General features: G+C 42.6%; 1 protein-coding gene across 11 annotated transcripts; it reads left to right on the top strand.

The window, feature by feature from the left end:
* Positions 1 to 1,520: 1,520 nt before the first annotated feature.
* Positions 1,521 to 25,937, top strand: LOC109875382 (ataxin-2). Of its 11 annotated transcripts, none has more exons than XM_020467729.2 (25): positions 1,538 to 2,165; positions 4,137 to 4,170; positions 4,444 to 4,503; positions 5,235 to 5,306; positions 5,856 to 6,006; positions 6,778 to 6,792; positions 8,773 to 8,903; positions 9,356 to 9,447; positions 9,629 to 9,817; positions 10,104 to 10,267; positions 13,781 to 13,972; positions 14,519 to 14,698; positions 17,122 to 17,286; positions 17,459 to 17,566; positions 17,679 to 17,749; positions 17,866 to 18,167; positions 18,359 to 18,425; positions 18,537 to 18,668; positions 22,416 to 22,433; positions 22,975 to 23,041; positions 23,515 to 23,693; positions 23,900 to 24,026; positions 24,339 to 24,751; positions 24,863 to 25,037; positions 25,314 to 25,937. In XM_020467729.2, the coding sequence occupies exons 1-25, from the start codon at positions 2,074 to 2,076 to the stop codon at positions 25,340 to 25,342; spliced, it is 3,225 nt and encodes a 1,074-aa protein (XP_020323318.1). In that variant the 5' UTR covers positions 1,538 to 2,073; the 3' UTR covers positions 25,343 to 25,937. The 11 variants fall into 11 exon arrangements, with proteins under 11 accessions (XP_020323325.1, XP_020323348.1, XP_020323318.1 ...); XM_020467748.2 differs by having other exon boundaries at positions 1,541 to 2,165; positions 24,339 to 24,694; XM_031817354.1 differs by lacking the exon at positions 1,538 to 2,165 and adding an exon at positions 3,074 to 3,351.
* The last annotated feature ends 831 nt before the right edge of the window (positions 25,938 to 26,768 follow it).

The raw sequence follows: 26,768 nt of genomic DNA, 5'->3' as shown, positions 1-26,768 counted from the left end.
ATTGAAACAAATGAACTTTTAACAAGGCACATCTGTTAATTGAAATGCATTCCAGGTTACTACCTAATGAAGCTGGTTGAGAGAATGCCAAGAGTGTGCAAAGTTGTTATCAAGGCAAAGGGTGGCTACTTTGAAGAATGTAAAATATATTTAGATTTGTTTAACACTTTTTGGTCACTACATGATTCCATATGTGTTATTTCATAGTTTTGATGTCTTCACTATTATTCTACAATGTAGAAAATAGTAAATATAAAGAAAAAGCCTGGAATGAGTAGGTGTGTCCAAACTTTTGACTAGTACTGTAAATCATTCTTCAATTGGTCATTCAGATCTATAACTGGTGCACATTGTGCCTTCAAGGAACGTGATCCTGTTCTCCTAACCCATGGGCAAACTCAGGGGTTGAGTTGCCCAACAAGATGTGCTGGCGTTGCATTGCATCAACCATTGGTTAAGTGCTATGTCATCAACTGTACAGTCGGGCATCAGATTGCTATATCATATGATGTGGTTAGCTGATTTGTTAAATACCTATGCAGGCATTGTAAGATATGGCATTCGTTTACAATGTAGTCCGATCGGAACTCAACCACAAACCACCGCTCCAATAGGGTAGATCTTAACGACCATTCCCAGGCAGCAGTTATTACAATACAATGAATCAATTTCTTATCTCATGATGTCACCCAAATTAGGCAAACAATATATGATTTTGGTGATGTGCCAAAGTGTACCCCTTTCTGTCGAATTAAGTAATTTCTGCAAAATATAGCTATGTCCATTAAAAGGACCACTTTTGTCAACAACAAAAAAACCTGTGGCAAAAGTTTGATGTAGCCTCATTAATCAGTGTCAGTGAACCTGTCACTAAATTATTTGGACATGATCTGCATCAGATTACTAAAATGAATCAAACCTAATCAAAGAAATCTATTTATTTGACATGTGAGAGATACAAATGTTCCCTATACCGAGCTATAGAATAGAAATACTGTTACTTCCCCACCAATAAGCAGTTAGATTTCAGGAATATGTCCTGGGATAGCACTGTTCTGGGCTTTTGGCACTACCACAGTTGATCAAAGAGAGGTCCACCTCCAAAGCCCTTCCACCAAGATGGATGTTTTTTCCCATATAAATAAATAATCAAATTTACCATTGCCTACAACTAGCTGCTACACTGCCATCTATCTCACTTTCACCTCTCAACTTCTCAAACCATAGAGATCAAATTATATATCTGACTGTGGTTCAACGTTCTGACAGTCAAAACTAAATTGAAATGGAAAGATTTATTGATGCAATTTTTTCATTATTCAAAATGTCTTTAACATGAATTGAGCTGTTTCTTTTATGAATGGGTGTCATCATGATCAAAGATCTTCTAGCACCCGGCTCACGTGGATGCCATGGTACCGCCAAATCTTTGCTACCGCTGCGGATGATCTCTTGACTTCCTGTAAATAGTGCAATTTGTAAGTCTTATATCTCCGAAAAAAATACCTAACGGTTAGACTGTGGATGACCTCCAGTCACTCATTTGGGTTTATAATTATTATTTTATTCGAAACATGAACATTTTAAGGTTGTCAAAAGTCAAGTGGCAGTTTATTTAGGTGGGATCATAGCGTGACGGAAATCGGTATATCCCTCCGCTGTTTTGTCTCCTTTCAAGACTGGTTTTGGTCTTTTCGCTGGTAGCAACGAAGAGAGAACCCGACATAGCTGAAAATCCCGTTTGACGGAATTAAAATACATTTTCAGAATCGAAAAACAAATTGACAGGAGCTTTAATTCACCTATTTGTTACAAGTGTAATCGGCGCATATTGTATTTTTTTTTAAAGAGCGTTACTTATATTTTTAAAAGGCATTAACTTACACAGCTAGCTAAGTTGGCTAGCTAACTTTTCATAGGTTTGGAATCACATGCGCGGAGTAGCTGAGCGACGTTATCAAGTAAAAAAAAAAACTAGTTATCTCTAAATATTATCCAGTCGTCATTTGGTTGCAGTGTATATTCTTTTTGAGATTTTAGGAATACACCACACACGTCGTTTATGGGCTCATCATGTCAATGAAGCAGGCCGGTGGTAATCGCAAACCCGGCAGTGGCGCTGCCTCTGGTGCCGGGGGAAGTGGCGGACGACAGAATTTGGGCAGGTAGGTGATTTATTCAGTCGACATTTTAGCTAACCATATTATTATTATGATGCCAACGTTGTGAAATAATCAATCGCCGACTATGCTCTTAATTACAGGAGTTGATATTTCCACGATAAATGTCAACGTGTTTGTCGCCCTGACTACTATACTATAAGCTATAAAAACAGAGTCGCACACTCCATATAACGATCTCTAACCTCATTCATTTATTGATTACTGGGAGTTTATATATATGTGAAGTGTGCGACTTATTATTATTTTTAAATAGTTTTTTCATCGTTAGTCTGCACCTCTACACGAAATAATTTGATCTGGATCTGCGCCAGCTCATGCTTATCTGACTAACGTTACTAAACTAACCATACGTCGTTTGTGGTAGGCAAGTTTCTATCCAGCTAGTTAGCAACTTGGTCCATACTATTCGGAATCCTTGTGATGTCCCTAACCCTAGCCTTACTGTAACCATTTTAAATTTCAACGGGTAAGGGACGCCGATGATCCCGGATAGCACGGACCCTAGCAAATTAGGCCTACGAATGATGCTGGACACGGTCTCGTAGTACTGAATGTTCCCGCAGTAATGCCGTACTTAGCTAGCTAGTTTTTGTTTGGTAGCGCCATGTCTGTTTAAGTTAGCTAGCTATGCTCTCAATACTAGCTATCAGTGGATTGTATCCTGTGCCACTTCCTTCGATGGATCATCCTGTTAAGAGGATGCATATGCAGCTAGAAATCAAACGGCTAACTAGCTAGCTATACCTTTGAACTTAGAATAAGCTAGGCTACTACCCTGTTAACCAGTTAACGCTTTCTATCATTCATTAATTTAATTCATGCCATCATTGCATCGGCGTCATGGATAAGTCAGTATAGTAAAGGTGGGCAGGACACAACCACTCAACGTTTTGTCTTTAAATATTGTTGCGAGGTGGAAGTTTTGACACCGGGGATTGCAAGTCATATTGCCAAACTAAATTGCTACCTTTTTTTGTTTTGGAAGTCGGAGTCACAGCAACGATGTTGCAATCATTTTTAACCTGTAAGTGCGTGCAAGTCTGCAAAAGAAAAGGGGGCGTGGCGGTGTTTTGTGGCGAAGATATAATTTAAAGACCGACGAAGGACTTTCAACCTTGACGTTTTAGTTGCTGCTTGTGTAAAATTGTGCCCTTGAAACATGGCTTGTGTAAGTACTACAGTTAACCAGAAGGGCTGTATTTCAGCAACATATCAGTCTATTTTGATAGCAAACAATTTTGACGGTAGGGACAGTACGTCCTAGCGTTGCATGTGTTTTTTTTTTTCGGGGGGGGGGGCAGCAACAACAATAGTCATATTCCACACTTCGGAGTCCTGACCCATGCATCATAGACGTTTAAACCAGCCATGCATATATAAACTGTCATCATATGGGTTAGGGAGGCAAGCGCAAAATTAAATTATTTCAGGAATGTATTTTCTAATCCAGAAGGAAATTGTTTGTGGGAAAGTGAAGTATTCACTGCACAGCTAGTGAAAATATCTAGCCAGTCATATTTCAGGTGAAACTAAACCAATATGAATCATTATCACTACAGGGCATGCAGGACTCATTAAATATGCTTAGTGTTTATTTGACTGGAAAGACATCAAGCACTGCATTTTACATGTTTATAATATGTTTATTATTTTACAATAAAAAATCTAATTTAAAAAAAGACAGCAATACTAACAATGACATTCATTGTACTGTTGAATGGGATGGCCAATTTAGAGGACAAAACTTAACTCGCACACACAAAATAAAACAATCCTATTAGGTGGTACATGTATAAGAAGACAGCATATAGTCATTACAAGCAGTGTAGTAAATATTGAGTGGAGTACAAACACTGCATTTATCTATTTATTTTGTGTCACAGAATCAGTAATGAGTCATTTTGAGGATTATAATGATATTGACAATTATTGTTTTTATTTTTTGTCTTTAAGGGGACGGCATAGTGCCAAAGGACCTTCAGCAGCCGTAAGTGAACAGCTTCATTGTTTGATTCGGTTTTCTGTCCCATTATTTGAATTAGGCACGTGAAGTTGGCAGCTAATGATGATTTGTCACTATCTAGGGTATCATATCTACTATTGTTTTTTTATGGGAGAACCCCCCCCCAGCATACTGGTACACAGTTGTCTGTTTGTCACACTCTTCTTTGTCCATAATGTTTGCACAAATATTCTTTGGTTTTACTTTGCTTTGGGCTCTCAGGTTTGAATTGCATGATCAATACGTTTTGTCTTTCAGGTTGTCTCTAATGGTGTATATGCAAACATGAGGATGGTCCATGTCTTGACATCATTAGTGGTATGTTCCTCGATCACTTGATGCATTAAGGCTGTGAGGATCAGGCAACACCAAATACATTTTATGTTTTGAAACTAATTCATAACCGATCTCTAGACGGAGGTAGTAGAGCCAGATACTGTGTATATTGGATGTCTCCTGAACAAAGCTTTTTTTTTTTTTTTTTTTAAATCTAATGTCACTGGAAAGCTAATGACAGCACACTACACATTACATTTTTTATGTAAACTTAATTTAACTAGGCAAGTCAGTTAAGAACAAATTCTTATTCAAATTCTTATACAAATTCTTATTTACAATGACGGCCAAACCCGGAGGCCAATTGTGCACCGCCCTATGGGACTCTCAATCACGGGTGGGTGTGATACAGCCTGGATTCGAACCAAGGACTGTAGTGACTCCTCTTGCACTGAGATGCCGTGCCTTAGACCTCTATGCCACTCGTGCTGTTGACTCGTTGAAGCATATCAAGCAAGCAAGCAACAGTAACATGAACCACATGTTGTTTTCCCAAAGACCTTCCCTTGTGATAATTAAGTCATGTGTGATTGACAGATTGTTTTAATTAAGAGGTATATGTTTTTAGGAGTGAACTTTGTTTAAATGTGTTCAGACTGCCAATGGAGATACTTCTTAGCAGCAAGTCAATGGTCTTAGTTGAGTTGGAATATAATTGTACATCTCGTGTGTATGATGATGGAGTAATATTTTTTTTCTCCTTTCATTTGCAGGGAACCAATTGTGAACTGAAAGTAAAAAATGGAATGGTTTATGATGGAGTGTTTAAAACATACAGCCCAGAGGTAAGGACAATCACATAAAGCAATGTCAAAGCCAAGTTTTTTTTCTATTGGGTGACAATAAGTACATTTTAATTGTTATGGCTAGAGCTGTGTTGTATGACCTGATCCCTTATAGCTTAGTTGGTAGAGCATGGTGCTTGTAATGCCAGGGTAGTGGGTTCGATTCCTGGGACCACCCATACGTATGTGTGCACGCATGTCTGTACGTTGCTTTAGGTAAAATCATGTGCTGAATGATTATTATTAGTATAATACTTGAGGCCAAGGATATTCTATCTTTCTTGGTAACATAAAAGAAGGGTTACACACAGTGGGCCTTACATGCAACATATGCTTCAAGTTTAACAGCCTTGTTGTCCATTTATTAAAGGGAAAATGCTTTACATGGCTCACTTACTGATGCAGTGTTAATAATCTCAAATCGCACAAAAAACAAACAAATCTAAAATACAACCATGTATTCCCTTCAGGGAATAGTCTAACCTAAGTGTTTACAGTGATACTTGATGGAGCTCTTTCTACTTCACAACTCTGTCGTCCGTCCCCCAGTGTGACCTGGTTCTGGATGCGGCCAACATCAAGAGTCCTGGGCCCAGTGTGGGCCTGCGACAGGAAGACCTCGTGGACAGCATTATCTTCAAGGCTTCCGATGTGGTGGTGGTGCACTTCAGAGACGTGGACTTCAATTATGCCAGAAAAGGTACATCCTTATGTCAAGACCTGTATACTCAAGGTTGTCACTGGCCCCTTAACTTTGTAGGTGTAGCTATGTCTTTAACTTGAGTTGGTTGGATGCATGAGGAACTGCCTATTTATTGGCCAATACAAAGATAGCCCATTCCTCCTGTGTGAATTGTTATCATGTCTAGAAGCAGAGCCAAGGGCTAGATCATGTGCCTGAACTGAATGCTCCCTCTGTGGCCAGTCATTGAGTAATAATGTGAAATATTGATTGCTCTGAATGTCTCCCAGGCACTGCAGGGGTACTCAATAAGGTTGTGATCCAATATATCTATATTACCTCTAAACCTGTCAGGACTCAAGCACTGCACAGTGAGCAACAATAGGCTCTGCTAGTTAGCATTGTAATCAAATCAACTAGTGAAGTGTTACTGTGTGTAGTGGGTTAGATCAGTGCTTCCCTACAGCCATTCCTGACGCATCCCTGGGTGCCCAGGTTCTTGTTGTAGCCAACCCAGTTTTTAGCAGACAAATAGCAAAGGCCACATGTTAAATGCATACAGTATCTCATTGCCATGTGCCAGATATTTCACTGGGCTAACTCTCGGGTAATGCACAAGAAAACCCATTTGTTTTGTAGATGAAAGAAATGTAGCTGTGTTGTTGGAATGTAAACATTAGCATATACATAGTGGCGCTTCAGGAATAAAGTTAGGAACCCCAGGGTTAGGCTACCTGTCTTCTCTCAACTGACCCTCTCTTCCATATGTTTCTCCTCAAATGGGTGTAGTCTCTACTGACACAGGTAATATGCTGTTTTTGCACCTTTTTGTTGTTGACGCATACATTTGTTAATTTTGATGATAAGGGGGAAAACAGTAAAACCTCAATAGCTTTGAGGAAATGCAGTAGTGTAAGGGTCCTCTGTAGAGCATGGCTTTTGCATCGCCAGGATAGTGGGTTTGATTCCCAGGACCACCCATACGCAATGTTCCCTCTATGCTGCAAAGCAGCTCCCCCGGGACTGCCACACAAAATAAATATCAGCCTGCGCAGAGAAGCACCTGTACACTCAAGGTTGTCACTGGCGAGATTGAACGTCACTGAACCTTCTAGTGTTAACTAAAAAGGGGAAAACTCTATCAAAGTTTCCCTTTACTGTGGGAATTGTGATTGAATCAACGCAATTTTAGCCACTTTCAATGCAACATACTGAAACACAACTATGCAAGAGATTTTGTTATAGGCCAAACACATCGCCGTAGGATTCTATTGCGTTGACACGCACGACTCAGCCCGTACTCTACACAGACCTTTGCGGCATAAGCAATCAGAGCTGCAGTAGGCCTATATGCAAATAGACCATTGCCATATGAATCTGTGCCGTTCACGTTGAACTGGACTGTGTTTACAGCATGAGTGGTTGTGAGTAGATGCGCTTGTTTTGAGATCAATGTGACAGTTGCATGTATCCACGTGCACATTTTGTTCATATCCTTTGCTAGTTCGTGATTTATTAGCCCAGTTATAGCTCATTTGTAGTCGGCAATAGGAGGCAGTGATTGCTTCCTATAAGAGCTAGACCTTTAAAAAGTGAGTCAGCTGAAGAGCTTTTTTTGTCTTAAAAGGGGCAGTGTTGTATTTTGAGATGTCTTGAATAAGCTACGTAGCCAATAGGCAGAGGGTTTGTCTGATTCTCTATAAGGGAATGGGAGTAATAATGCGTTTTATTTTGTAAAGTGGTTTCTTGTGTCAAACAACACATTTTCAGTCACCTCGTCTGAAAGACAAGTGGATAAGCAGGTTAAAAAATATCATGGAATGTAGGCTTACATTGACGACACATTGGCTGCTACTGTAGGCTGAATGATAGAACAGCTATTTCCATGTTAAAATGGTATGGTGCGCATTTCTCCTTTGTTTCTGATGGTAGGCCACACTGATAAGCCAACATGAGTAAACCGCCTACTTGACCACTGTCTGAAACTGTAACTCGGTGTTCACTGTAAACTCACATTGGGAGTTGCACAGAATTTTCACAATGTTGGAAGTTTGCGCTCTGCAGACCTGAAATTTGCTCAGCGCCGGACAACATTTGAGGAAACATTACCCATACGTGAAAAATAAATATATGCACCCATGACAGTACGTTTCTTGGAATGAAGTGTCTGCTAGATGCCATATATTATAAGGGTCAATCCTCATATTGGGCTTGTTTCAGCCAGACCCCATTGTCATTAAAATACATGTTTCTGGGGGATCTATTCAAATGGCTTGATTCTCTAAAGAGCTTTGGTTGACTTTATCGAATAAATGCAACTGAAACAAAAGTACTTACAAAGATGTTGAATTGTGCTAAAATATCTCATTTAAAAATGACAAGTGCCGTCTCAAATTTTCCTTTTTATAATTCAATCTGTTCTGCGTAACCACATTGTCTGACCTGCCTGGAGTCATATTTTTCATGCTATGACTAATCTAAGTGCATGTTATTTCTAGGTTTATTTTGCTTACCATTAATTCCTGTACTCGTTCTCCCTAATGTTAACACTATGATTCTGCTACTTCTGTGTTGTGACTGTCTCTAATGGTTATCCTGACATGATCACTGCCAAAGCAAAGAGTGCACCTGGTTCTTAGAAAGGCAGATCATGTGCTATCTGCCTTCTCCACACCTGCACAGTCATCATTTACCTGTGCCTGTGTGTGTATGTGTGATCCCCTCCGTGTTTGCATGCATGTCTGTCAGCAGTATATAACTATGAATGTGTGTTGTAACGTGTAGATAACTTCACGGACACTGCAGTGGGCGGCAGAATCAACGGGGAACACAAGGAGAAGGACCTGGAGCCGTGGGATGGAGGGCGGCAGCAGCACATGGTCTCAGGCAGCCTGGAGTCTCTGGACACAGATGTGGTATTGCCATTTAGTGCTCTGCATGGAACTATATCTGCTGCTGTGGGCAAAGTTGCCCCTAGATGCTGTTCTGGTATCTGTTTATTTTCCACCTTAGTGGTTAAAGGGTTACTTTGGGATTTTGGCAATGAGGTCCTTTGTCTACTTCCCCAGAGTCCGATGAACTCCTTTATCTCTCTGCGTCCAGTATGAAAGAAATTGGAGGTAGTTTTGCAGCCAATGCCAACTAGCGTTAGCGCAATGACTGGAAGTCTACAGTAGCATCTAACTCCGGGGAAGTAGATCAATCCCGAAGTTTCCCTTTAAGGTTAGGATTGGGGAAGGGGAAGCTGCTCCTAAATCTGGAGCTAGGTAGCACTTCACTCCAGAGTATTGTTGTTTTTTTACTCTCCATTCATAGTTTATATCATCTGACCAAAAGCCTCTCTGCCTCGCTCTCTTGCTCCTCTTAGTCAAATGGCTGGGACCCGAATGACATGTTCAAGTACAATGAAGAGCAGTATGGCATCAAGTCCACCTATGACAGCAGCCTGTCCACCTACACGTAAGCTACTCCTGCCTCTCTCTGTCCACTCATGTGTCATACAGGCACAGCCAGGTTTATCAAGTAGGAAATGAGCTCATCCACTAACAATGTGTTGCACCTACTTTGTTTTGCATGCGTGACCCCTATTTGGGGACAGGGGTGTGTGTGTCTAAGGTTTGCCCTGTGCTCTGCTATGCAGGGTTGCCCTGGAGCGGGATAACTCTGAGGAGTTTCTGAAGCGGGAGGCGCGAGCGGCCCAACTGGCAGAGGAGATCGAGGCCAGCTCCACCTACAAGTCCCGCGTGGCCCTGGAGAATGACGAGCGCAGCGAGGAGGAGAAGTACACTGCCGTGGTGAGGGGAGAGAGGGAGCAACACACACTCAACAGGTTGGTCTCTGAGGGGTTTTCACAATCCATTAGTTGATGCTAGCATCCATAAATTGAATGTTCGTCTGTCACTCGCATCCATGTTCAGCTGCGACTTGCCTTGTGTATGGCTAACATACTGGCATACTGCAGTGTCTTCAAGCGCTCGTTCAGTTGTGGACGTTGCAGAGGCAGGCTTGCAGGATGTTTTTAGGATTCCACTGCCAATTCGTACATCTGGTTTCACATTGTGGTAGTTGCATTAGTTTTTTTAACTTGTTCTCCTGGGTCACTGATCTCTCCATAGAGAAAAGTACATTCCCCCGGGTCAGAGGAACAGAGAGGGGATGTCATGGGGACCGGGTCGTCAGAACTCCCCTAGGTTGGTCCAGAGCAGCAGTGGACCTCCCCGGCCAGGTCTTCACGACTACACCCCCAGCTCTGGAGCTGACCAGCGGGTTGTCAACGGAGGTAAGGGCACCCTGGTTCATCCTGGAGCATGGAACAATATCACATTTTATTTGTCACATCCTTTGTAAACAACAGGTGTAGACTAAAGTCCTATTGGAATTGGGCTAGTATTACTTGAACGTTGGTTATGTATTTATTACCCCAGAATGTAAATTATTCCAGAGGACGATTCTGCCAAGATTAGTCTTTTTTATTTACAAACTGTCCCTGTAATTTTTGGGATGGAAGCCTGGATGGTTTTTTTTCAAGGCGTGAAGATATTTCAACAAATCCAGGTGACAATATGCTACACTGATATATTGAGATTGGTTCCAACTTTCTGAACCATACCAAACCATATTTTAGGTCTTGTTTTGATATATAATATTTGAATGAACGAGGTGTATTATTTTAATGATCCGCAGTAGGAGGCATCCTAAATACCCCCCCAGCCTTCAGATGGGAGCTAAACAGTTAACTTGCACTTGAGATGTGTTTTAAGGCTGTAGATGAGTTACCTTGTCATTTCCAAATGTTTTGCTCAGTTGTATGCTGCTTTGTGATCTATTAACAGCAAGGGTTGCATTACATAGGAGCAATATGTTTCACTGATGCTTTTGGCAATATTCACACACACAAAACATCAACCAAAGCATTCACTGTGGAAGTTGATACATGTTGACCCTTCAAATATAGGCTATGAGCAGCACTTAGTTCAAATTATCCAATCAGTTATTGTTTTCTTGCTCAAACCGCAAACAACACCTGTCAAACTCACAGTTCTCTCAAAACACAGGGATGTCGGTTCGCACGGGACTAGTGTTATCAGAGGACCTCTGAGTTCGCCAACAGTAGGATATTCTGGATGGAATTGTTACACTCCTGCCAGATAAAAATGGCTGACATGGCAGATTCAGAAAGGACTAAAATGACAGATGTGATGTTTTGTGCTCGTGCACATAATTCCATTACCCAACCTTCCCCAGTAAATCGAGGGCACCACACAATGACTGAATGAAAGGCACTATTGTCAAAGCCAGAGGATGTCTCTGCGTCAGACCACCCCTAGATGGGTTTTTACAGGCATCCTGTAGAGATCAGTTGTGTGAACATGACTGGCTATTTTGTCCTGTCCTGAATTTACCCAATCCCTAGTTTTAGTTTAACGTTCTTCTTTTTAGTTATATGCATGTATTATATGTATGCTCCTCTCGTAGTTTGTATTGTATATTCTAACTGGTATTTAGACCACAACTGTCAGATCACCTGTAGGATTTGTTAGTCTGACAAGTCCAGGCCTATGTTTATCTTTGTCTGGGAAACTTGCCGTGGCGAGTTTGGCCTTGACTTTCAGACATCAGTACTCGGTAATCATCCTATCATCCAAAAAACACAATTGCATGTTTCTCTCTACATTAACAATTTGAATGTCAGTTCAGTTTCATTTCCTGAGTTGTCATCTTGTTCTGCGTCCTAACTTTGACCTTTTTTCAAGTTTATTCTGTTTTCATCAGTAAATCTCTGGAATTTATTCTTTGCTATTCTGTTTCTCTCCGTTTCAACTAGAGGTGGACCGATTGTGATTTTTCAACGCCGATGCCGATTATTGGAGGACCAAAAAAAAGGCTGATGCCGATTAAAAATATATATAGATTTTATTTATTTGTAATAATGACAATTACAACAATACTGAATGAACACTTATTTGAACTTAAAATAATAATAATAATATAATACATCAATAAAATCAATTTAGCCTCAAATAATTAAACGTGTTCAAGTTGGTTTAAATAATGCAAAAATAAAGTGTTAAAAAAAAAGGGTGCAATATGTGCTATGTAAGAAAGCTAACGTTTCAGTTCCTTGCTCAGAACATGAGAACATATGAAAGCTGGTGGTTCCTTTTAACATGAGTCTTCGATGTTCCCAGGTAAGAAGTTTTAGGTTGTAGTTATTATAGGACTATTTCTCTCTATACCAGGTGTATTTCATTAACCTTTGACTATTGGATGTTCTTATAGGCACTTTAGTATTGACAGTGAAACAATATCTTCCATTCCTCTCCTCACTCCTACCTGGGCTCGAAGCAGCGTTACCCATGCAGAGCAAGGGGAATAACTACTCCAAGTCTCAGAGCGAGTGACGTTTGAAATGCTATTGGTGCTCTAACTAGCTAGCCATTTCACATCGGTTATACCAGCCTAATCTCGGGAGTTGATAGGCTTGAAGTCATAAACAGCTGCTGGCAAACGCACAAAAGTGCTGTTTGAATGAATGTTTACGAGCCTGCTGGTGCCTACCATCGCTCAGACTGCTCTATCAAATCATAGACTTAGTTATAATATGATAACACAAAGAAATACAAGCCTTAGGTCATTAATATAGTCAAATCCAGAAACTATCATCTCGAAAACAAGACGTTTATTCTTTCAGTGAAATACAGAACCGTTCCGTATTTTATTCAACGGGTGGCATCCATAAGTCTAAATATCCCTGTTACATTGCACAACCTTCAATGTTATGCCATAATTATGTAAAAATCGGACAAATTAGTTCAACGAGCCAGGCGGCCCAAACTGTTGCATACACTGACTCTGCGTGCAATGAACGCAAGAGAAGTGACACAATTTCACCTGGTTAATATTGCCTGCTAACCTGGATTTCTTTTAGCTAAATATACAGGTTTAAAAAATATATATACTTCTGTGTATTGGTTTTAGGAAAGGCATTGATGTTTATGGTTAGGTACAGTCATGCAACGATTGTGTTTATTTTCGCAAATGCGCTTTTGTTAAATCATCTCCCGTTTGGCGAAGTTGGCTGTCTTTGTTAAAAAGAAGTAGCCTTCACAGAGTTCGCAACGATGCCAGGTTAGCAGGCAATATTAACGAAATATGTAGGTTTAAAAATATATACTTGTGTATTGATTTTAAGAAAGGTGTTGATGTTTATGGTTAGGTACACATTGGAGCAACAACAGTCCTTTTTCGTGAATATGCACAGCATTGATTATATGCAACGCAGGACACGCTAGATAACTACACATGGTTGATGATATTACTAGTTTAACTAGTCATTATGATTGTTTTTTATAAGTTTAATGGTAGCTAGCAACTTAACTTGGCTTACTGCATTCGCGTACCAGGCAGTCTCCTCGTGGAGTGCAATGAGGCAGGTGGTTAGAGCATTGGACTAGTTAACTGTAAGGTTGCAAGATTGAATCCCCGAGCTGACAAGGTAAAAATCTGTCATTCTGCCCAACCAAATTGGTGTCCAAAAACAACTATTTCCTATTGTTATGAACTTGAAATCTGCCCTAATTAATCGGCCATTCCGATTAATCGGCTGACCTCTAGTTTCAACCTGCTGACCCTGTCTCCTCTTCCTGCCTTTCTTGAATCACCCTCCTTTTCCTTGTGTACCCATCCCTCGTCTTTACCCCTCGCTCCACCTTATTATCAGTCCTCTTTCTGTCCTTGCTCTCTAGTTTCTCCTTATTTCTCCTCCTCTGCTCATTGTCATTTGTCCTATCAGGTGCCACCTCCTGCCCATCGCCCTCCTCCCGCTACCAGTCAGGCCCCTCCCCTCTCCCACCCAGGGCGGCCACGCCCACCCGGCCTCCATCCAGACCCCCCTCGCGGCCCTCCCGGCCCCCGTCTCACCCCTCTGCTCACGGCTCTCCAGCTCCCATCTCCACTATACCCAGTAGACGCATGTCCTCCGAAGGTAGCTACCTCCCTCCTAACAGAGTGGTGAACACACAGAGCCATATGCACTGCTGGGCTGGCTGTGCTGCTGCCGCTGTCTCTAATCTCCTGCTTCAAGACGCTGCTTTTCAATTGAGAAACAGCTTTGGACTTTGATGTTTTTTCTTCTTTGCCCTACCTCCACTTTCCTCCTGTCTCTCTCGCTCCTGCTCTCTCTCGCTCTCCTTGCACACATTGCATTGTGAATTGTGTGGTGTTGGTCGCGCTCTCCAGTAACACTCCCATGGTGTGGCATTGAAAGCAGGAGGCACTAGTCACAGACTTGTCAGTGTTTACGTGCACTGGGTGCATTGATGACCGTTGTATTGGTGAAGGAAAGATGGTGTATGTATTCATGCCGTTTTTCATCACCGTTCCTCAATCATTTTGTAATATCGTCTGGTAAGTAGCTTTGTTTGTATTGTCCATCTAGTTGCATATAGTTTGTGGTACTAGTGGCTCACAAGTCTCTACCTGGGCTCCTTCTAGCTAAATGATGTGATGTGTCACAACTATCTCTCTCCAGGCCCTCCCAGGATGTCCCCAAAGACCCAGCGTACCCCTCGCACCCACAGAGTTCCCCCCGGGAGTAGAGTCCCCCCGGGAGTAGACTTCATGCCCCACAATGCTCCAGGAGAGGTGCCCGTGCCCCCGGCTACCCGCAGCAGCTCATCCGGTGGCACCTGGTCTTCAGTGGTCAGCGGAGGTAAGAAACCCCATCTGTCCTTCGGGACTGGGGTGGAAATGACACCTGGCAAAATAGCTTGGATTGTTACGGATATAGCCACTGTGTGGTTATATTACATTGACAAATGGTATGCCTAGGGTTGTGGCAGTCATGAGATTGTCAGCTGTTAATTGTCATGCAAATGACTGCCGGTATCTCACTGTTAATTAACATAACATGTTTAGCATCTCCTGGCTTCCACACATACGAGCTGCTGATGCGCACCTATGGAACATCTATATCTTAACAAGTCAAATGAATCAATTTAATATAGCCTACACCGTCACATTAAAATGCATTGTTTAGTTGTGATATTCCCAGGTTTATAGGCCTGTCTTAGATATCGAAACAAATGTTGCATGAGACTTGATGATTTGGAGAAAAAAAAACATAAAAAGGCATGTGCTCTCATCCTTCCCTCGGCGAGACGATTGCATTGTTAATCTGCTTATGTGTCAAGCAAGTTAGGGGATATGTAATCAATAGAAGATGGCATTAAAATGCCAAAAGGCTATAACAACCAAAAACCAACAGGTAGGCTTGTATTTAGGCTATAATTTGAACGGAGTAGTGATGTGTTGGCTTAACTTGTAGGATAGTGAGATGCAAAGTAACATTATGGCTAGCCTTAAGTAGCCAAGTTAGCTAGCTTCTCTCGGTTTGATGCAGTCCAGACTGGTACAATGTAATCCGATGGGATGGTAACTAGCAAGTTATTCCAGAGCGAGAACAGTAGTTGCGGTCTCTCCCTTCGTGCTCCAAGCCTCCTGTGTCCTACTCTCACATTCCCCCACACACTACCGTCTGTCTTGACTCGGGAGGATTTTTCTCTCTCGAATGAGCCATTGATCATATTTTTTGCGGTTTTCGTACCTCGGGAAATATGTAATTTAACGGAGAGCCTAGAACATTTTCCCCATTTGTCTGCCTCTTTAGTCCAGGGTGCATTGTGCCGTTGCTAGAGATAGAAAAGAGATTATAGAAAAGAGATGGGAACGTATAATGCCCCGATCAAGCATATTGTCAACCGTTCACGTTGTCATGCTGTGGCTAAACTAATTGTCACGCAATCCCTTTCTCAAAGTCTGTGTATATGTTGAGAAACGTGCCTATTTTCCTCAAGTATGTAGTGTCACGATTAAAAGCTATACGGTACTACAATGGCAATTTAATTATCTCACATCTTGGTAAAGATTTGTTTTATGTCTCAAAGGTAAATCTGTGCCTCCTGAGTGGCGCAGCGGTCTAAGGCACTGAATCACAGTGCTTGAGGCGTCACTACAGACCCGGGTTGGATCCCAATTTGCAGCTTTACATGCTGATATTGTCTTTGTTATTATTGTGTGTAGCTACATTTGCTTGCTAGCCAGCCAGCCCATAGAGAGCATTGCATTGTGGATTTTGTAGTCGACTTGAGCTGCAACAGATTTCCCCATTGATTTTCCATTTTGCTACCCACCTTTATCATAATGCCAAAACTAAACATTTGTTCACCAAAAGAATTGTACTCACACATTAGTTATTTAACACTGTAAATTGAAGGAATTAGTGGATTTGGGTAGATTTTTTTTATTTTCCTGTTAAGTCAGCAACCTGCTTCTCTCTTGAGGGTTTGGGTTAAAAGCATAAGACACATTTTGGTTGAATGCATTCAGTTGTGCAAGTGACAAGGTATCCCCCTTTCCTTACTAGCCCTGTGCCTCACATTTTAGAGCTCTGTCCAAGCTGCAGACTTTTAGAGGGGGGGGGCTCTCCCCGGTCTTGCTCAAGGATCTTGTCGGTCCGGGGATTCAAACCAGCAACCTTTCAGTTACCACACCAATGCTCGCTCTGTGCTTCTTTCTCTCTCTCTTTCTGTAACGGCTCCGGTTTAATAATGTAGCAAAACAATGTCTTCTACTGCTTCCCTCATTCTCATCAGACCGGTTGTCCTTCAGATCCTTTCGGGTTTTCAAATAAATGTATGCATATTGGGTCCTGGGCTTTTTCTTGTCCATTTTAGAACAGGAGCTCTGACTCCCATCACCATTGTCCTCGTCATTCAGATTAACTCATGAAGTGATTTATAGGGGGACAATGGAGTGCTGAGTACGTGGCGATTAGAGGTTCGTTGACAAGTTTGGTAGGCTACCATTCAGGGCCATTCATTTGCGCCATTTTGGATGGGTTTACCTTGACCAGTGGTCACAGGGAATTTGACTGTGGTTATGACTTGTGACTGCCGTTGTGGCGGTAATACGGTCACTGCGACAGCCCTAGATGGACTAAAGACAAATTCCCATTCTGTGTAAACTTATTGGACAGTGAAATGTTCTCATCTTAGCTGTGAAGTCTTATCTAGTGTAAGGGATGGATCTCTTTTGGATGTGTGTAGGATAACGGTGTTTGTTGCTCTCCTATAGCACACAGACCTCGATCCCCTCGGCAGAACAGCATGGGCGGGGCCTCTCCTGGTCCCTCGCCCCAGACTGGGTCCACTCCCGTGGAACCTGTTAACACGCCAAGGTCAGCTTCCTCACCTACTGCTAGCCCTGCCCCCAATATGGCCGCCGCCTCCTCAGCAGAGGGTAAGTCTGCTTGCCATCGACATCCGTACTCCTTTTGTTTTCTGGCTGTATGCTCTGAAGCAGTGACAAACGTAAGAATCTGTCACTTTCATATTAAACTCAGTCAATCAAGCGCCGTCTGAAACAAGGCACTTGACGATTTACTCTCCCCTTATTTCTTCCCTTATTATAGTGAAAGATTCTCGGGTCCAGGCGACGAGACAGAACTCTCCTACGGTCAACAAAGAGAACATGAAACCCCTGGAGAGCCCCCCTAGTATCAACAGACCACTCTCTAAAGGTCTGCAGCGTGGACACAGCTCACATGTTGAGGAGGATCCAATTGTATTGTCTGAAATGCATCTCTATTTCTGTATTGGTGAAATGTCTGATCTTTCACTTTCTCTCTGCAGGACCCCCCTCCATGGCACCAGACCACAGAAAACAAATAGACAACTTAAAGAAATTTAGTGTAGATTTTAGGGTAAGTTAGGTGTCCTCACTTGCCTTCAGGAAGAAGTATATCTTGACAGTAAAATACAGAAAATGTCATAAATAATATTTTAGTACAGCCATCTAAAACTCATCTCGCTCTCTCAGTTGCAGTCCAGCTCTAACCCAGACCCACAGTTTCAGCAGATGGTGACTAAGCCTCCGCAGGACACGGGAGAGAAGTCCAAGCAGCTTCCTCTGGATAAGGGGTTGGAGGGGTCTGAGGGCCCTGTGGTCCCCGCCAGGAGCAACAAGCCAGACAGCCCTGGCGCACCATCCCCGTCCTCTACCCTCTGTCCCGCCCCGGAACAGAACAGGGGGCCTGACGTAACCTCGCAGGGCGTCCAGACATCTGCACCCAACTTAAGCGGAGGAGCCAAGCCTGAAGACAAAGAAGAGGATGAGGCAGAGTGAGTGTCATGGTCATTCATCTGTTAGATTTGAGTTGGTGTTGTAGTGGGCCTCTCTTGAGGGTAGACACAAATGGAGTGCAGCTTTAAACGGCCAACCTGAGAGAAATGGATCATCCTGGAACTCTCGCGTTGCCGAAATAAATAATTTTCTGTCTTATGTTAATGTATTCCTTTTCCCCGCTCCGCAGTCAAATGAGAAAGTCTACTCTGAATCCTAATGCCCACGAGTTCAAACCCAGGGTCTTCACTCCTCAGGTCAGTTTGACTCCCCACATAGGCTGAATCTTCTGTTTCTGCTATCTCTGCTTGATATCGATGTTCCTTTTGAAGATGAAAAGACTTTGTAATATGTGCCTGTGTGTGCAGCCAAAGCCGGCCACCACCCCGACCCCCCCTCGGCCCCAAGGCCAGCCCAGCCCATCTATCGTCATGCAGCAGCCTCAACAGGTCTACTTTCCCCAGATGTACCCTCTGACCCCTGTCAGCCCTGGAGTCCAGGTGAGACGACACACGCACACACAGACTCCATCCCCCTGCATGCCCCCACAACTCTGGCAGGTCAGAATAAGAATACTTGTGGAAGCTGAGACATCCCCATGAAATGATAATTGGTGTATGATTGGCATGCACAGTTGCTAAGCAGCATGGAAGGTGAATGAGGGTCCTAAAATATTTAGTTCACCCTCCTTTCACCTCATCCCTTATCTGTCTCTGTCTCTCTCTGTTGTGGTACAACAAGACGGAATGAAGTTAGATTTTTTTCTAGACGTCGACTGATTATGATTTTTCAACGCCGATACGGATTAATCGGCCAACTGAATGTAACAATACTGAATGAACACTTATTTTAACTAAATATAATACATCTAGTCATAATGAAACATGTTCAATTTGGTTTAAATAATGCAAAAACAAAGTGTTGGAGAAGTAAGTGAAAGTGCCATGTAAGAAAGATAATGTTTAAGTTCCTTGTTCAGAACATATGAAAGCTGGTGGTTCCTTTTTAACATGAGTCTTCAATATTCCCAGGTAAGAAGTTTTAGGTTGTAGTTATAGGACTTTTTCTCTCTATACCATTTGTATTTCATATACCTTTGGCTATTGGATGTTCTAATAGGCACTTTAGTATTGCCAGCCTAATCTCGGGAGTTGATAGGCTTGAAGTCATAAACAGCGCAATGCTTGAAGCATTGCAAAGAGCTGCTGGCAAACGCAGTAAAGTGCTTACGAGCCTGCTGCTGCCTACCACCGCTCAGTCAGACTGCGCTATCAAATCATAGACTTAATTATAATATAATAAAACACACAGAAATACGAGCCGTAGGTCATTAATATGGTCAAATCCGGAAACTATCATTTCGAAACAAGACGTTTATTCTTTCTGTGAAATACAGAACCGTTCCGTATTTTATCTAACGGGTGGTCTAAATATTGCTGTTACATTGCACAACCTTCAATGTTATGCCATAATTATGTAAAAATCTGAGAAATTAGTTTGCAACGAGCCAGGCGGCCTAAACTGTTGCATATACCCTGACTCTGCGTGCAATGAACGCAAGAGAAGTGACTCAATTTCACCTGGTTAATATTGCCTGCTAACCTGGATTTCTTTTAGCTAAATATGCAGGTTTAATAATATATACTTCTGTGTACTGATTTTAAGAAAGGCATTGATGTTTATGGTTAGGTACATTCGTGCAACGATTGTGCTTTTTTCGCAAATGCGCTTTTGTTAAATCATCCCCCGTTTGGCGAAGTTGGCTGTCTTTGTTAGGAAGAAATGGTCTTCACACAGTTCGCAACGAGCCAGGTGGCCCAACTGCTGCATGACACAATATCCCTTGTTAAAAGAAATTCATGTTAGCAGGCAATATTAACTAAATATGCAGGTTTAAAAATATATACTTGTGTAATGATTTTAAGAAAGGGGTTTATGGTTAGGTACACATTGGTGCAACGACAGTGCTTTTTTTCACGAATGCGCTTGTTAAATCACCCTTTTGGCGAAGTAGGCTGTGATTCAATGATAAATTAACAGGCACCGCATCGACTATATGCAACGCAGGACAAGCTAGAAAAACTAGTAATATCATCAACCATGTGTAGTTAACTTGTGAATATGTGAATATGTTTTTTTTAAGGTGCTTGCTAGCGTTTAAACTTACCGTGGCTCCTTGCTGCACTCGCATAACAGGTAGTCAGCCTGCCACGCAGTCTCCTCGTGGAGTGCAATGTGATCGGTGTCCAAAAATGCCGATTACTGACTGTTATGAGAACTTGAAATCGACCCTAATTAATCGGTCGACTAGGGTGGGCCGCCTAAGTGTTTCAGGCCACTTATGTCCAAACAGTAAAGAGAAAGGTGGGATGTGAAAAGGTTCAGTGTAAACTTAAATGACTAAAACCAGCTATAAAGTACAGTATGTAGAAAACAACATTATGGCGCTGTTATTTATTTTAAGATCAGTCGGGGACAATCAAATTCCCCAAATAATTCATTCAGGTCTATCTTTGTCAAGGCATGGGGCCCACATTGATTTTGTTACATTTGAGTCACACAAATGGCATAAGCCATGGCAAGATGTGTAGATTGGAGTAAATTAGCTACATTTTGTCACTGCGGACAATGGGAGAGTCTCTAAAATTTCCGGTCAGAGACTGCACCAGTGACCATGCCCACGGCCCCTCCACGTCCACCACCTAAGCCCCATTTTGACCCAGAAAAAAACCCCTGAAATGTATCATTCCCAACCAGAAGGATCACCGTTTCAATTTTTGCTTCACTGCTATCAGTGTTTTATAATTTGGGGGTATTTGTATGATCCATCTGTCCTTCTATGCAGTTGTGGCATGCATATGTTAGAGGCCCTTTCTTCCTACTTTGGCCTGACCTGGTCACTGTTTCACCATTCCACAGTCATTTACTCACTGTCTGAACTCATGTAGAGTAGCCTACTGCTTCTTTGTATTGGTTTGTGACATTTCGGGAGACTTCAGGTGGGTTTGAGTCGAGCTTGAATTATTATTTATTTTTGAGTATCTCCTGTCAGTATACAGCAGCATTGTCTTGATGCTTGTCCTGTTTTGGTGTAGGCCAGTTGGGAGTAATGTAGGACTCGGGAGTGAATGCAGTAGGGCTGAGCCATATCGCCAAAATGTCATGGTATTTTTTCAATTTGACGTTATTTTGTTTTTGATCAATAAGTTCTAAATTTGCTTTGAGTAGTGTGTGTGACCCTAGGGTGGCAACACATACATTCTAAGTGATTGCAATGGGCCATTTTCCTTTCTGATTGTTTTATACTGTTTAATTCAACTTCAACCTAAAATAATTTCCTGCACTCATTTGAGATCATTTCCACACTGCGGACAAAAATACTAGGCCTTATTTTTAACCAGATGTTGCAATTGCGATTTAGATCAAACCACTTGGGTGAACTTTTAGAAATAGAATATAAATAATGGTGGGCACTTTGAATACAGTGACATGACAACGAATGAAACGTGTTATTGTGACAGGGTAGGAACCAAAGTGTTGATCAGTGTTTCCAAGGGGACCCTATAGTCTTTGGCTACATTAAATCTTTATTCATACAGCCAACTTGCAATTAGCATTAGTGGCTAAGAAAGTAACAAAGTAATTATAGTATGGTTGTGGATTTATATTAAATCCATAAGCAAAAATGAAAATTTGTTGCATGTGCTGCATTGACCATGCAGACGGAACAAAAGTGTCAGGTGGTCAAGCAACAACAAATGCGCTCCTTGAGTGACAGGGTCGGACTAGGTCTGTGTGGAAGGGGCATGGAGAGGGATGACTCAAGTAGTGGAGTAAACAAACAAAAAATAACGTTACACACGGCGTATCACATTTAACAAACCAAACATTCAAATACCCCTATAGAAGGTAAAAACCCAAACCGGTCTGTGCATAAATACCGGTGTGTGTGTGTGTGTATATATAGTAAAATACGGTAAACCGCCCAGCTCTAGAATGCAGTTTGAGACTAGTGAATCCGTTGTGAACTATGCAATTGTGTGATGGAGATCTCTGGACTTGCGCTGTCTCCAAAAGCACATACAATACATCTCTGTGGCAGATATTGTAAGAAATAAATCTATTTTGGTCTTGAAGTTGCTATGGTGATCCAACATTAGTCACTTGAGAGAGAAACATTTTCTAGTTACCACAAACAAGCCACTAAAGAATGGTTCTGTTGTTTCTCCCTTTCCTCTCTCCATTAGAAAAGCATTATCTGGAAGGTTTGTGCATTTCTTAAGCTTTCTACTCTTTTCTTACCTTTTATGTCCAAATCCGTATGTGATGTTTTGCTTGCTTGAAAATGTCCCATCAGATGTTGGTTTGCCAATTTCTTATTGCAATTGTTTCTAGTTGTCGATCTTATCTTCGTTTTTAACAGCTTACTTTGGTTCATTTGACAACTAATGGTCTCGCTGCCTTAGCAATTTTTTTTTTTTTACCCAGACTTAAGACTTCATTTTTAGTTTACAAACTGAAGAGCAATTCTCGTATTTGTATGTGAGCAAATGTTGCCATTTGATTAGCTTGATCAGATGAACGTAGAATATTAAGTGCATGTTTCAGTCATCCAGCTGATAGAAGGGGGGCCCAGTGTGGACAGGCAGGTGTATGCATGAGACCAGACAACCCTTCTTCTCTTCAAGTTTACAAGGCATGCTGTGAACATGGATTGTGGATGTATAAGGAGGTCAGAGTTGAAAGGGTAAGGGGGCTGAGAAATCAGTGGGTTAACCCTGGTGTTCTTCTGATCTTCTCTGCCAGTCTCCAGCCATGTACCACGTCCAGATGCCTCATATGACGCTGAGCCAGTCCAAGCCCTACAGAACAGGTAAATGTGAGACTGGCAACGCTGTCTCATGTCTTCCTTGTCCTCATCAATAGCACAGTTCAGCTGCCAAATTACCAGCCAAAGGCTGCTTCCAGAAGTCAGACATGCTGCCCTCACACATGCGTGCACATGGAGCCAAAGCTGTCTGGCAAACGCATAGCGAAGACATTCTCATGACTTTGTGCAGTAAAATATTCATTTGTTATGTAGTTGTAACAGCCGGCCGGCATCGGGTGATAGCGCTGCTTTATGTGTGGAGCTTTTGACGGCGTTGTCTAGTCTGCTGGAGAGCCAAACAGCTACACTAACAGGGCTTTTGGAATTCAGCATTTTCATAGGGTGTATGTCATCATAGATGGATTCAGCATTGTAGACAAATAATAAATATCTGGGTGGGCAACCTTTTACATCTCCTGTTATTCTGGATGTTTGTGTTTTGAACGGTTGTTGTGGTATGCCACTGGCTGCTGCAGTACCCAACATGACCCAGCAGAGGTCAGACCAGCACCACCCCCAGGGCACGCCCACCATGATGCACCCGGCCGCGGGGCCGCCCATTGTGGCCCAGAGCCCTGCCTACTCAGCCCAGTACTTCACGTGTAGCCCACAGCAGTTTGCCAGCCAGCAACTGATGCCCCACTACCAGTCACAGGTAACAATCTGCCAAAATAACTACTCTACTCACTTCTATTGACCATGGATAATGGAAAGAAGACCCTATAGATTTTCAGGGCTTGTAGAAGGTATTCCAATACTCCTCCAATGAGCGCATGAATGCCTTAAAATCATCAGCAGTGTATTTGGAATAGGACTGCACGCGCATGTGCAGGCAGTGAGTTCCCCATCTCCCCCCCCCAGGCCCAGCATGTGTTCAGCCCGGTGATTCAGGGTCAGGCCAGGATGATGGCCCCTCCCACCCACGGCCATCCTGGCCAGCTGGTCTCTTCCACCTCCCAGTATGGTGAACAGACTCACACCATGTACGGTAAGACTCCACTGTGTGTATGTGTGTCAGACCGCATTTTCTACTCTTCCCACTATCTGGTTGTGTGTATGTACCTCATCTCACCACCCAGAACCAAATCAGCGACTCTATTTTGGTTCTGGGACCGGTGATAGAGAGATTTGTAATACGGTTGCATAGCCACACTAATTCCATGTAAAAAGCATAAATGGTGTGCCATTGCGCAATAAATGTTATTTTTCTTTTTGGCAAGGCAAACATGTTGACATGTTGTTTCTGTGTAGTCTGTCTGCTCCGTGACAATAACCCAGTCTTTGTTTGGGGGGGTTTCAGTGTCGCAAGGCCCCATGCCGCAGCAGTATGCCCACCCCAATACCACACTGCATCCCCAGCCCTCGGCCACCCCCACAGGCCAGTCCCAGCAGGGCGTGCAGCACGGTGGCAACCACCCGGCCCCCAGCCCTGTCCAGCAGCACCAGGCTGCTGCAGCTGCCCAGGCCCTGCACATGGGCAACCAGCCCCAGCAGCAGATGTACCAGGCCCTGGCCCCCACCCCTCCCTCCATGACCCCAGGGCCCAACCCCCAGTCCCCCCAGGGCAGCTTCTCCTCGGCCCAGCAGGCAGTCTACCTCCATCCCCAGCAGATGCAGCACGGCTACAACCCCTCCCACATGGCCCACATGCAGCAGGTGAGCTCCACCTTCAGAAGCCCTTCCCTTCACTCTGAGTACATACTATATGAGCAGGTTAGTGGACCCAGGAACAAAAACACTCACTTTTATAGAATCAAAGTCAGTAACAGTTGTATGTATCTTTTTCTACTAAGCTTTTTTCTGTCTTGTTCTCTCCCTCTTCAGGCCCATATCCAGTCTGGGATGGTGCCGTCCCACCATGGTAACCCTGGCCACCCTCAGATGATGCTGATGGCCACCCAGCAGCAAGGTGGCCCCCAGCCCCAACTCGCCCAGAACGCCCTCAACCCCATCCCAGTGTCCTCCACTGCTCACTTCTCTTACTTGGCTCACCCCCAAGGTACGTCCATATGAAACCCCATCCCTACATGCCTCTGGGAGGACTTCTCCAGTCACCTGACGGATGTCTTTGCTGCTTGTTCAACTAAACACAAGTCTTAAATTGGGGCAAATAGGTTGTTCATCATATCAATGTTTGATCCCATTTCCCAGTCTTTTTGCTAATGATCATTTTGGTTGAAAACGGATATTAATAAATGCTGACATGCAGCTGTATCTAATCTAACCACGACTGGCCAATCAATGATTTGCTCCATTTTGTGTTTTGTCCCTGCAGTACAACAGCACCATCAGCAGCAGCTGTAGAGGGTACAGTGGAGAACATGGACCCCTCTACCACCCTCTCTCTTGGAGTCTTCACACAGAGAATCCACACAGCTCTCATCATGCTACATGTGCGTTCCTCTCCCAGTCAGAATGTTCAGATTGTTACAGTGGACAGAGGTTTTATTAGTTTAGAGTTGTGCTGATAACAGAAAGGACTCCCCCCCCCCCCCCCCCCCCCCCCCCCACACACACCTTACATACACATAAGTGGAACTTGATTTGGCTTGCCAATTTAAGAATTGAGAATGTAAAAAGTACCGGAGCTTGCATTATGTCTGCACCTTGATATGAAAATTCTTCCGACTTGGACAGTTTTAAAGTGACTGTTAAATTGCTGCTACTATTGCTGCATTCAAGACTTAAGAACAGGTTCAAACCAAACTAAAACAAATTAAAATCTTCCTGTAATTAATAACAAGTTTGGCTAAAAGGACTGAAGTATTATTTATGAATTGATGGCTAAGGTGATCCCACTTCCCACCTGACCATTATGGAACTTAAGTTAAAATACAGTTTACTTTGTAGATATCCATTGAAAAAAAAATTAGGAAAAAAATAAAAGTTTTAAACTGGGTAACTGTCTTTGTTTATTTTAGCTTTCTGTTTAATCACATTTTTTAAAGTAATGTATGAAGTTGGTCAAAAAGTAGATGACCACTCAAGGTCATGGACAAGATTAGGACCTGGTCCCTATCCCAGTGATTCTAGAGGGCTGTATAATTGATTGAAGTACTTTAACCATCCAGATCAGTTTGCACGTGATGTCTTTTTAGAAAGGCTATCTGCAAGATTAGAACCTGTGACCTTCAGATCTCTAAATGCCTAGTCAACTGCGCCAGCACCACTTTTTTCACAGATATAAAGCTGTTCAGTCAACAAATCACATTGTAGAATTGTTGGGTAAGGTTGGAAAACAAACAGCGCATTGTGATTTGAACTGACAAATGTGGGTTGCGACCAAGTTAACACCCTTCAACCTACCTCCATATGAGCCTTAACTTTATTTGACTCACCTATAAACTCCACCCCCTGACCTGTCACTAAGCGGTTGAGACTGAAGTCGTGGCAAGTGGATCTGCAACAGCTGAACACCGTTATAGATTTCCAACAGCAAAGCTCAGATCAACATAAGCTAATGTTAATGAAAGTTTTTGTCCAAGTAAACATCTCAACCTCCAATATCTCACACGAACTGAAATCGTGTGTGTAGGCTACATGATACAATCAATTGGTAACCCTCATATCACAATTGGTTAATATCCATCTAGTCTTACATGAAACGCAGCAAAGTTGTTTCCTGTTTCAGTCACGTTTGTCAAAAACAATTCACCTCATTGGTTGACAAGAGGCGATGAAGTTGAAGAGCAACTTCATGACCTTTAATCACATGGTTTGTATAAAGTAC

Source organism: Oncorhynchus kisutch, linkage group LG3 (genome assembly GCF_002021735.2).
Source record: "Oncorhynchus kisutch isolate 150728-3 linkage group LG3, Okis_V2, whole genome shotgun sequence".
NCBI classification, from domain to species: Eukaryota; Metazoa; Chordata; class Actinopteri; order Salmoniformes; family Salmonidae; genus Oncorhynchus; species Oncorhynchus kisutch.
This window is presented reverse-complemented; position numbering and strand designations above follow the sequence as displayed.